The 13,491-nt window shown below is 38.2% G+C and overlaps 1 protein-coding gene across 1 annotated transcript in view; it reads right to left on the bottom strand.

Annotated features, from left to right (window-relative positions):
* The window catches only part of LOC118749812 (Down syndrome cell adhesion molecule-like protein Dscam2), an 83,633-nt gene extending 70,142 nt beyond the window's left edge, over nt 1-13,491 (bottom strand). Inside the window, exons 1-2 of the mRNA XM_036484585.1 lie at nt 13,322-13,491; nt 12,791-12,912 (exon numbers count right to left, since the gene is read on the bottom strand). Of these exons, the coding sequence (XP_036340478.1) occupies nt 12,791-12,879 (89 nt within the window). The 5' untranslated portion in view covers nt 12,880-12,912; nt 13,322-13,491. The remainder of the gene's footprint in view (nt 1-12,790; nt 12,913-13,321) is intronic.

The following is a 13,491-nucleotide window of genomic DNA, read 5'->3' as shown; positions in this document are numbered from 1 at the left end:
AATTGTTTATTTGGCTTCTGTAGCTTTAATAAAAACCCACCATATTAATTTTTCTTTAATATCTATAAGGTACAGACATCGACCTGTTACAATTTTATTATATGTATAGATGTAGATATAGATTTAATTTATTTTATCAATTTAATACAATAAAATATTTCAAACAGGTGGCAGCCCTCCCTAAAAATGTTTTCGGTAATATAATTTCCTAAACCCTTTCAGTTTGATACCCATATTGCAATATTAAGTTTATCTTATAAATTGAATTAAATGTAAATTTTCAAACATGTGCAACACTAAAAAAAAAATTTTTGGCTGTAAGCCTTCTTCAGCTTCTTTTCCAAACTCATTTGTATATACCCTAATATAAGTACCTACCACTAAAATGGCTGCGTACGAAATTTCAAGTTCAAGCGACTTATAGCTCGGGAGTTATAGCTGATAAAACATTCCAGGTTCATGGGACGTGCCGCTCTCCCTTTTACAAACTCACTTATATATAGCCTACTATAAGCACCTACTAAAGCTACTTCGGCGTACCAAATTTCAATTTCGCGTGACATATGTTTCCGAGTTTTCCACGCCTATAGGATGTTTCACTCAGTTATATAGTATGCCTTACTTAAAGCGCCTACCGTAGATATGCCTGCACACCAAATTTCAAGTTCTTGGGACTTATGGTTCCCAAGTTATAGGTGATAAAAGGGCCCACGCTTATGGAATGTGCCACGCCACTTTTTATAAACTAATGTATATATAGCTATATGTATGCTCACAGTAAAGCACCTACCGCAGATATGTCTACATACCTAACTTCAATTTCATGTGACTGATGGTTGTGAAATTATAGCTGATAAAAATTTCCACACCTAAGGGATGTGCCACGCCCCCTTTTACAAACCCCTTTATATATACTTTACTGTAAGCACCAAATTTCAAGTTCCTGTGGTTATAGTTCCGGAGTAATAGCTGATAAAATATTCCTATGGGATGTGCCACGCCCACTTTTGCAACCTCATTCATATATACCCTACTATAAGCACCTACCATATGTATGACTGAATAACAAATTTCAAGTTCATATGACTTATATTTTCGGATTTATAGCTGATAAAATATTCCACGCCTATTGGATGTGCCACGCCCACTTCTACAAACTCATTTATTGCTTATAGTACCTACCATATATATGACTGTATACCAAATTTCAAGTTCATGCGACTTATGGCTCCGAAGTTATGATTGATAACAAATTTCACGCCTATGGGATGTGCCACGCCCACTTTTACAAAATCATTTATATATACTCTACTGTAAGCACCTACCATATATATGAATGCATACCAAATTTCAAGTTCATGACTTATAGTTCCGAAGTTATGGCTGATTAAAAGTTTCACGCCTATGGAAGGTGCCACGCCTCCTTTTCGAATCCCAATTTTTTTACCCTATTATAGGCCCAGGTGTAACGGCAATACTCTGTCAAAATTTTGTTCGGTTCTGTCCGTCCGTTTAGGCTGCAACCTGGCACATATATACATAAATACATACTTCCACAAATATATAGTAGATATATCCTTCTCTTAGCGTAAAATAATTTTTGGGGATGTCTCGGCCACAGGGCCACCTATCGTGTAAGTTCAAGTCCAAATATCTCTTTTAAATTGGCTAAATTGTTTTCTAAATATGAGCAAAATCAGCAAGTAAATGCAATTTTTATGAGTATCCAGACCCCTGCGCCGCCTAGCGATTAATTTTTTTAGTCGAAATATTTCCCTTCAAGGTGCTAAAATATGTTCCAAATATGAACGAAATCGGTCCAGCCGTTTAGTAGTTTAGTGACATTCAATATACGGAAAACTATGAAATTGTGAAATCGTGACTTCTCAGCTCTCCTAATTTTTCGGCAACAACAACAAAAAATTTCAAATTTTTTTAGATCAAAGAACCATTCACACAGAAGGTCCAAAATAGTACTTTTTACAGAATTGAAATCGGTTCAGCCGTTTGGTCGTCATACGGAAAACATTTCATTTTTATACATATATATAGACTAGCCAAGCGGTCTGTAAAGTAAACATTTTTAGTTTAAATTGAAACGAATAAAGAGCAGAATCCTCCTCATACATAGGCAAAGAATAGTAGCGCTGTGATACCATATGGAATACTAATCCCTTTCGATGTCAGAGATTTTAAATGTTTTTGAGTTTTTATTTCCACCTGTGAGATCTTTGCCAAGCCTGCGTAATATTCTTCTATGATCTTGCAACTTCAACATTGGTCCGATGTACCATGTAAGCCAATAAAAGTTCTTATAAAGAAACTAAAGAGCACAGATGAGCATTTTCAGTTATAGTAGGGCCAAGAAACCTGCCAAATCCACCTCCACCCTCACCACAGGATGAAAAGTATTCCCATACATTGACCAAAAAAGTCGTGTGATCTCTTAAATATCGGTCAAATGAAGCCATTGATATACCTACCGTGTTCCTTTTTTTACGAATGTGGTCGAATCTTTCATTGTAAATTTGGCACTTTTACATTTTCTACTAGTATAATAGGACCATATGTGCAAGGCATAACCTCCGACACTTTGACTGGTTTTTGAGTTTAGTCCGAACAACGATAACGGCTATCATTTTATGTATGTATGTACATATAAATATGTCTCGAATGAAAAAAAAAAACATCATAAAAGTAATACACGTTTCGAATTTGCATTAACAAAATCGGTTTTCATCATGCAGGTAGCTTATACTTTGAATTTGAACGAAGTCGGATCATAAATATCAATTTTATAAATAACTCGACTCCCGCGCCACCTAGCAGATCTATTTTTGGTAAACGTATTTTCCATCATGCTGGTAGCTTACATTTTGAATTTAAAAGAAATCGGTTCATAAATACGATTTTTATAGATAACTCGACTCCAACGCCACCTAGGGTCTATTTTTCGCATACGTATTTCTCATAATGAATGTAGTACACGGTTTGATTTTCACCGAAATCGGTTCATAAATACGACTTTTATAAATAACTCGATCCCAGCGCCACCTAGCGAGTTTTCTGGTAGCCTATAATAGGACCATATATGCAAGGTATGACCTCTGAAAATTTGACTGAAATTTACGCAGTAGTTTTTGATTTAACTCCGAACAACGAAAACGGCTATTATTTTATATATATAGATAAAATATTCCACGCCTATGGGATGTGCCACGCCTCCTTTTGCAAACTCATTTATATATACCTTACAGTAAGCACCTACCATAGTTATGTCTGTATACCAAATTTAAAGTTCATGTGGCTTATAGTTCCGGAGTTATAGCTGATAAAATATTCCACGCATATTGGATGTGCCACGACCACTTCCACAAACTCATTTATTTATACCATACTGTAAGCACCTAGCATCTATATGACTGTATACCAAATTTCAAGTTCATGTGACTTATGGTTCCGAAGTTATGGTTGAAAACAAATTTCACGCATATTGGATGTGCCACGCCCACTTTTACAAAGTCATTTATATATACTCTACTGTAAGAACCTACCATATATATGACCGCATACCAAATTTCAAGTTCATGTGACTTATAGTTCCGGAGTCATCGCTGATTATAAGTTTCACGCCTATGGGATGTGCCACGCCCCCTTTTACAAACCCCTTTATATATACTTTACTGTAAGCAGCTACCATAGTTATGTCTGCATACCAAATTTCAAGTTCATGTGGCTTATAGTTCCGGAGTTATAGCTGATAAAATATTCCTATGGATGTGCCACCCCACTTTTACAACCTCATTCATATATACCCTACTATAAGCACCTACCATATGTATGACTGAATAACAAATTTCAAGTTCATATGACTTATATTTTCGGATTTATAGCTGATAAAATATTCCACGCCTATTGGATGTGCCACGCCCACTTCTACAAACTCATTTATTTATACCATACTATAAGCACCTACCATATATATGACTGTATACAAAATTTCAAGTTCATGAGACTTATGGTTCCGAAGTTATGATTGATAACAAATTTCAAGCCTATGGGATGAGCCACGCCCACTTTTACAAAGTTATTTATATATACTCTACTGTAAGCACCTAAAATATAGTATATGACTGCATACCAAATTTCAAGTCCATGTGACTTATAGTTTCAAAGTTATGGCTGATTAAAAATTTCACGCTTATGGGAATCGAATGCCAATATTTTTATCCTATTACAGGCCCAGGCAATACTGTCAAAATTTTGTTCGATTGTGTCCGTCCGTTTAGGCTGCAATATTAATTTTTTTTATCAATTTACTTAAACTCCAATTTTCAAACATGGCAACTCTCAAATTTTGTTCCTCCTATATTTTAAGTTAGACCTCTAGCAATACATCGGTGAAAACTGCATTCAAATCCATGCATTCGTTTTCGAGTGATGCGCGAACAAATATACAGACAGACAGACAGACAGACAGACAGACAGACATGCATGTGAAATGCTCGTATGTGCTTGTAGTTGCCTCCTGTATGTTTACAATTAGTAATGTTAAACCCAGTTAACAACAAGGTCTGCAGTGGTGGTGAAAACCACAGTCTCTTGCTAGACATTTTATGTGAGAAGGCTCTAGGGTTGAATGTGGTAAATTTTAACGCACGAAGTCTCAGTGGCGATAAGTTGGACTACGTCAGAAGTGTTTTTGAGGAGTCCTTAGTTGACGTCATTTGTGTATCTGAAACATGGTTTAGTCCTGATACTTGCGATTTTTACTACACCATTCCAAACTATAATCTAGTGCGACATGGCCGGAGGAATAAAAGAGGAGGAGGAGTTGCAATCTACTGCAAATCTAACCTAAAAATTCGACCTTTGACAGTATCCTCTAGTTCAGAAACGGAGTTTAATATTGCTGAAATCTCGATGGTATAACAAGTATATTACTGTCGTGTGTTTTTAATCCCCATAAAAGTCATTTGTTGGACTCATTTTTGCTGCAATTTTTATGTATGTATATAATTGACTATCAGTTGTATGTTATTTGTGTTGATCTGAATGTGATCCTCCTACTGAATGATTCATATGCTGTTAAGTTACGTGAACATGTATCTACTTCTGGATTAGTAATAGTGAACAAACTTTTCCACTTTTTCAATAACTCAAATCCTAGCCTACTGGACTACTTTATCACCTCTAGCCCTAATCATGTTCTTAAATTTGACCAAATAGGTTTTGTAACTGATTACGACTTAATTTTTTTACGGTTCGGGCTGTTAATGAATCTTGTCCATGGTTTACTGAAAGAGTACGCCAAGCTATAAGTAAACGTAATAAGCTACATGTAAAATGGAAAAGGGCATTGACAGTTTTTGCCTGGTCTCAATATAAAAGTGCTCGCAATAAAGCCACTGCTATCATAAGACAGGCGAAGCATAATTACTGTTAAGCCAAGCTGCACCTATCAATTCCGCCTAAAGTTTTGTTGCGCAACTTAAAAAATCTTAAGGTCCATGGAAGTCTGAAACCAGACTGTGACTTAAATGCCAATGTTTTAAATGAATATTTCTCCTCTGGGAAAAGTAATACTGTTCCTCCAACCTCGCGAACCTTTCGGACTCAGGGTAATTTTGAAAAGGAATTGAAATTTGAGGGAGTTAGCGAAGGTGAAGTCCTGAGGGCTGTGTTTGGTATTCGATCTGATGCTGTTGGTGAAGATGGGATTTCACTGAAGTTCATAAAACTCGCACTGCCATTCATTGTAGGTACGATTACTCACATAATAAATCATGTATCACAGTGATTTTAGACCAATCAGCATACTGCCAGTGCTTGCAAAAGTATGTGAGTCCTTAATGGCAGCGTAAATCTCGTCCCACATCCAGAAAAATAATTTATTATCACCGCTTCAGTCCGGGTTTAGACCAAAACATAGTTGCTCCACTGCGGTGATGAAAATACTTGACATAAGGATACATTTTGACAATAATGACTTGACTCTTCTTTGCCTCTTAGATTTTTCTAAGGTATTTGACATGGTTAGCCATGACCACCTTTGCAAGAAATGAAAATTTTTCTGTGGGTTTTCGGAATAAAATTTATGACGAGCTATTTTGAGCTCGTCGAGATTGTTTTTCATCAACGCTGTGAGACTTTGGACTAATATACCAGAATCTGTCAAGTCTGTGTTAAATAGAGGTAACTACAAATTGCTAATATATAACTATTTTGGGTCACTGCGATGAGTGTGATTGAAATAATATTCTTTCTTTTCCTTTCATCTATCTCTCTGAACTCATTTTCATCTACCTATATGTTTAATTGTGCTTATGATTAGTTAAGGCTTTACTTATGTTTTGTGTTAGTGCTAAGCTTATTTTATTTTAATTTAATTTAATTTGTTACTCAATAATAAAATACCAAATGCAGTTGATGTACTTTAAAAAGATTCTTATCTTATTTGTACCACCACTTTTGTTCAAATAAATAAATAAATAAATAAATGTTTATTTTAGAATTTCTAGCAATTTGCATGAAAACCCCATAAATAAACAAAGTAATCAGAAAAACGTATGGAACTTCGAAATTAACGCTAAGAAAATTGATAACCGCCGGTTTCACTAGCAATTTCCATATAAAATTCAAAAAGTTAATATCATTTATCACTTAAATTGCTTTCGTGAAATTGGCTGCAAAATTATTTTCTTAGCGTTAACGCGCGTTACCAGCGTTAACTTGGAAGGTTTAGAAAAACCATTGTCGAATAATTTCCCAATATTGACTCTGAGGATGACTTCAGCTGGATAACAAACCCATTTTCATGTGGCCAGAAAAGAAACCCTACTGAGATGACCAATTAAGCTTTTGAAAACCTTCTGAACATCAGTGAAGACAGCACTTTGATTATTAAGTACTACGAAGGGAGCCAAGAGAGTTCTGGATGCAAGTGTATGTAGAAAACACTGCCATTGGCAAAAATGCATTAAAAATGCTAGTGACTTTTAAGCCCTTATTATGAGTTGCATTCGATTTTCGATCTTCGCTGGTTATCAAAGATCGAACATCGAAAGTGAGAATAAAATCGTCAGCGGTTTATAGTTTTAAAACAGTCATGCCCAACGTCGGCATAACTCCATAAGCAAGTGCCCTGCGCTGGCAGTATTGCATATGCAAGTGCCCTGCGCTGGGCATGACTGTTTTAAAATATTTTAAATAGATTTGGCTCACAAGCGCCTCTTTAGACAGTCGGAAGTTTTTAATAAACCTGTAGAAAAATTTCTTAAATATATTTTATGTCAAAATATATTCGAAAGACAACACTTAAACCCTCTTAAATATTTTCTACTCCTGGCCAGTTTACCAAGCTCTCATCCTCTGACGAACCGTTGAACAAGAACTCCGTTGTATTCATTTTTACCACGTTTTTATAAACTCGCTTTTTTATTTCATTTTAATTTGCACAAATTTACATACATATGTATAAGCACGCTCTTTAGTTTGCACGATTTGTAAAAAAAAGCTTCTCAGCGGTGAAAAATATATTATTGTGAACAAGCGCTATTCTTCATCGAATGAGCGTCATAATACCAAACGAAAATTCGTTGGATCAGCAATTTCGATCACAGTCGAATGCAACTCATAGTAGGGACCTTACTTTTACATTTCTATGTGAGACTGCATTTTCAACAAATGCTTACATAAACAAGTAATTTTTAAGAGAAAAAAAACAAAACCGATTTCAATTCCCATTTAAGAATTTTAGATTATCGTTAATCTATTCATGATCCACTGATCAGATTTAAACCAAATGAGACCACCTGTCAAGTAACACCTTTCCTTTAAAAAAGAATTATAGTAATCGGTTAACGTGGTCCAAAGTTATGCGGCAACATACTGTTACGTTTATCCTTGAAACCTCGAGGGATTTCCCAAATATCCTTCGGTTCGTATCTCTGGATTGTTAAATAAATGCTAACGATGACCAAATTGTAGTACAGTTAACTTTATTGTACAACAAACAATTTACAATACTCGCTAATACAGTAAAAACACTTACAATACTTGTTAAAGCAATACAACGCTTTAATAAAATTGTTAATACAATTAAACTTATAGCTTACTTGTAGCTTGCTGCCTCGTAACTCACTCACTTCGCTGTGGCGGCGCCCTTATATACCTGCGCTCGCACTTATGGCAACTCTAGAACGTTCTGAAGTTTATCGCACATTCTCTTTCTCTCGCTGTTCGCAGTGTTCATCCAACTTGACGTTTCTCTTTGTGGAACATTCTACGTCATTACTCGAACATTCTGCCTATTTCTCGTTGTTCGCTTTGTATTGCCGCTGTATTCACCACACTGCCCTCCACCTAAGTCTGATCGGCCCCATCAGACATACTTGCCGCTCCAACCGCTGCAAGTCTTTTCAGGTGGACCACTTTCATCTTGGTCCTCGGTCTCTCCATTGTCTGGATTTGACGTACTGCGTCCTTCAGCCGTTTGTTAATCTTCGAATGTTTCCAGTCACGTCATTGCTTGGAGTTGAAGCTTTTCTTCTGCTGCGACAAGTACAACTACCATGCGTTACAGGACATTGCTTCCGGCTTATCTCCGGGAGTGCACCATCTCACATGGTCGTGCTTCTGCCGGCCACTGGTGGTGACCAGACCATGCCTTTTCTCGTCGGCACCCTTTTCGCCAGATCCATGCCGCATCATCTGTTCATGATACCCAGGCTCCCGCCTTCGTGCTGCACTGCCGTTAGCACATCTTGCTACATCCGGATCCTTACGCTGAAGCTTCCGCCGTCGTTTCGTATTTCGCTCTTCCGCCGATGCTAACTTCATTGACCGGACATGTGTAATCTCACCCTTGGCTTCCGGCTTAACTGCTCGCCTTTGCCAACCACCTTTTTCTGTACACTTCAAAGCGCGCCTACTGCTTCCACAGCCGCTTCCATTTCCGGCCACCGGCGTATCACCATTGCAACGTGGTTCAGTGGCTTTCCTCCTGCCGGAATCACTTCCTGGCTCACCATGACTACTTCCTTGTTGCGATCTCTTCTTCACTGAGCTGGTGGAACCGTCACGCTTTTCCTGTAGCGGTGAACCACTTCCTTCTCCTGACGAAACCATTTCGTCTCCATCTCTGTCAACATCTGCCCAACTAACCACTTCCGTTTCTGGTGGAATCTTCGGCACTTCCTCTAAGACCAACCGTCTGCTGAAGCACTGGTTGTCATAACCAACCCCAAGTGGCACTTTCCTGTCGCCATAGGTTAGGATCATTCCCTGGAGGTCAATCATCATGCCTCGCCCAAGTAGGAAATCCACGCTGATGATGACTTCATCCACAATGTCTGCCACAATAAACTTCGTGTACGAGGCCAACCCGTCGATTATTACCTCGCAAAGTACTTCTCCTAACATTTGGGTTCGCTCACCAGTTGCAGACTGCAGCTTTGCCCCAGGTAGTGGCTTCACATAAAAAGTAGTCACATCAGGTCGAATAATGGAATGTAACGATCCAGTATCCACTGTCAGCACTCGCACCTGCCCATTCACACATCCCCCAATAGTGAGGTTGCTCGCATTCCGGCCAATTTGAGAGACGGAGATTATGGGCCCTTCAACTTCTGAAGCCAGCACGCGGCCCCTCGTGCTGGCTCGTTTTAGTTTAACGACTGATTGGAGTTGGATTCGTCTCCCTCAGCCCTGCGTTTGCGCGCTACTGAATTGTTGAGCCCATTGGAACTTGCACTGCAATCGCGGGTGAAGTGACCTGGCTTTCCACATTTAAAACAATTGCCAGATCCATGCTTTTTCTCGACCAGCGGTTGGATTAGCTTCTTCAGCATTTCATTTGTCTCGTCCGGTGTCTCCACTTCCACTCGATGGGCTTTGTACGCTGGTCTACTTAGGAGCGCCGCCGTTTCACGATCTGGTAGATCTGTCGCCGGTGCTCGCTACCATAACGTCTTTCCACTGCACCCATTAACGCGTTGTAATTGTTCCTTTCGCAGTCCGGAATAGTCTGCAAGATTTCCGCTGCAGGTCCTTTTAATGCGACAAATAACGCAGCAGATTTATCCTCCATGCTCCAACGATTTGCTGTAGCCGTTAGTGTTAAAGACCTGGAAAGGAATCGTGCCGTCAAAAGATGGGGTATTTACCTTAGGAGCGTTCGTCGAAGTAACTGGACGATTCAACTGTAAATCACGAAGACGACCTTCCAATTCTTCTACCTTTGCTTCGACTTTCTCCTGTCTCTCTTCAAGTTTGTCATGTAATTTTTTTATCCTGTAGCTGAGTTTCTAAATGGGATGACACCTGCGATGACACCTGCGCTGATACCTCTGAAGATATACGTGTCTCCAGCGCTTGTATCTGTGACAACAGCTGTCATGACATCTGTGACATGCGTGTATCCTGTGCATGCATTATCTGTGACATGGCAGCCAATAACGTGTTCATGTCCATAGCTGTTGATGACGAAGGAGCCTTTTGCTGTTCTTCAACCTTCCCGGATGTCTGATGCACATCCTTCGACGAACATGCAGCCTCATCCTTCTGTTCGTCGTTTGCGGATGCATCGTCGGGTTTACCCTGGAAGTCGTATTTGTTCACGTCGATGCCTTCAGCTTCCATACCTCTCGCAACCGGGATAACAATTCCACTTTTCTTCCGGAGGTGGCCAAATTACGCTTTTCCAACTCCTGTTTCAGCTCCTCAATTTTTAAGTCCTAAATTTTCGCCATTTTTAGTAGTTCCTCATTCGGGATTTATTTAAAAATCCCACTTCTGACACCAATTGTTACGATTATCCTTGAAACCTCGAGGGATTTCCCAAATATCTTTCGTTTCGTATCTCTGGATTGTTAAATAAATGCTAACGATGACCAAATTGTAGTACAATTAACTTTATTGTACAACAAACAATTTACAGTACCCGCTAATACGGTAAAAACACTTTACAATACTTGTTAAAGCAATACAACGCTTTACAAAACTTGTTAACACAATTAAACTTATAGCTTGCATATTTGCAACTCACTTCTCTGCTCACTTTACTTGTAGCTTGCTGACTCGTAACTCACTCACTTCGCTGTGGCGACGCCCTTATATACCTGCGCTCGCACTTATGGCAACTCTAGAACGTTCTGAAGTTTATCGCTCATTCTCTTTCTCTCGCTGTTCGCAGTGTTCATCCAACTTGACGTTTCTCTTTGTGGAACATTCCACGTCATTCCTCGAACATTCTGCTAATTTTCGTTGTTCGCTTTGTGTTGCCGCAGTGTTCGCCACAATACATAGAAAAAAATAATAAAAAAAATATTCCGACGAATTGATAACCTTCTCCTTTTTGTAAAGTCGGTTAAAAACAAATACATCAGCAAGCTTTCAGCGTCAAATGATTTCAGGGTAAAATTGTCAAAGCTCCCAATAAACTTAAAGAAAACAATGAAATCATCAAAACAATTTCAGTCTTCACATTAAAGCTAAAGGAGCATAAAGTTTTCATTGTGTTTTCTTGTTTTCGTATACATTTGAAGAGTAGGGGTGCCGCGAAATTTTTTTAGCACAACAAAGGTTCCGAGGTGAAAAAAGCTTGGAAACCCCTGATCTAAAGAATCATTTAAAATATGTAGGCAATCGGAAGCTCCTTAGGATTCCAGTTATATGAGTTTTAAATGGAGCACGATATGTTCGCCTTTTATCGATCTACATGCATATGTAGTAGGTATATAAAATTTGTGCAATAAAGGCGGGCTCACTGTTCGTGTCCGGACAACTTTTTATTTGCTCTAAAAACCTTTTTGCCAGAGAGGGTGCTGAAATACGGTTCTTCGTTCAGTTCGGCACATTTTATTTTGCTCTCAAGCAAACAGCTGATGATCTTGTTGCCTACATGCGATTTTGAAGTTAGCAATTCGCTGCAAACGTATATAAAGGAGAACGCGGCAACCCGAATCATCAAATCGTTCGGACAGAAAATCGAAATCAATTTGATTCGAACAATTAGTGTTCAGCACATTTTTGTCGTTCTCTCAATGAGACGGAGTGGGAATGGAGCGCGTGAAATTACTAACAAAAAGTGTCCGGACACGAACGATTAATCCGCCTTAAAACGTTCGAAAATTAACGCAATAGCCTAAAATACACTTTTGGAAATGAATTTATAAAATAAAGATATTTAATTACGAAAACTAAAGCGGGATCGAAAAGTTTTATTTGTTTTTCAAACATAATACTTCAACAAAAACCTGCCAAAATGAAAAAGTTATCTTTTTACCAACCCAAATTTGTTCTACCAATTTTGCTAACAATTTACCAAAGTGGCAATCCTGGTTATTATACCATTTCATGCTCATGAAAGGTATAAGAATAATTTTTGAAGAGCTTGCAAGCGATATAGCACAAATTTTCAGCAAACGATTTCAGAGGATAAATTTATCAATCTTAAAAAAATATAAAGAACTACCTGCCATGTTCACTTTGTTTGTAAATGATTCATATATACATATGTAGGATATATATTAGCCGTGTTTTTTTACACGCATATACATCTACGCCTAACGTGTAAAAAAACAAACATCGACAATTTCCATTTGAAAACAAGTAATTTTGATTTTATCGACAACTATTCATAACCGCTCATAAAGTTTGTCGCTTACTGCTCCATACAAATTTTAACCGCAGATACGTATGCGTGTAGAAAAAACACGCTTATTCTTATAGAAAAATTTGATTAAAATCAGTAATGATACTATTATAGATTTCGAATGTGTGTATATACCTGTAAACTGTAGCATGTACTTCATGTCTGTACTTCTCCGCTGTAAAGGGATAGAACATAAGACTACCATTCGAGAGTGTAAATACCATATCTTGTTGTGGAGGTATTGGGGTCCATTCCACCTGCAAATAATAAAATTATTAAGAAAACATGCTTTGAATCAATTCCAATATTTAGAAGAATTATGGTGGTTTCGTTGCTTCCAGAAAATGATGACCTTGCACGGTGCAAAATGTGTTTGAGATTACACTCAACCCCGGAAAAGGGCATGGTTTTGCCTTCTTATCCTTGTCTAGCTCACACGTTTCATAATATTGTGGTTTTAAGCAACCATCTGATTTTCAGAGCAACCATCTCCCCTGAAAAAGCTTCAAAGGGCAGAAATTTCCCTTTTTTCCTTACAGTGTTACTGTGAAATTTTAAGAAACGAACCCGAAATTTTCTCACTGTGTGCCCTTATTTTAAAATCGACCACAAATAGGGCAATCAAAAGTCGAAATTTTTGGTAGAAACGAAAACACCAATACTCACCTCTGGAGGAGGACTACCATGTCCAGAGCATTCAATCAAACCTCCAGTATTATTTGAAAATTCGATGCGATGTGGTGGCTCATGAAGAAATATTGGTCCCTGCAGGTCAAGCCCATTTGCAATTGTGCCAAGATCAGCTGTGGACAGAAAATAATGAAATATTGGAAGAC

Source organism: Rhagoletis pomonella, unplaced genomic scaffold, assembly GCF_013731165.1.
Source record: "Rhagoletis pomonella isolate Grant_MI unplaced genomic scaffold, Rhpom_1.0 Rhpom_scaffold_00055, whole genome shotgun sequence".
Classification (NCBI taxonomy): domain Eukaryota; kingdom Metazoa; phylum Arthropoda; class Insecta; order Diptera; family Tephritidae; genus Rhagoletis; species Rhagoletis pomonella.
This window is presented reverse-complemented; position numbering and strand designations above follow the sequence as displayed.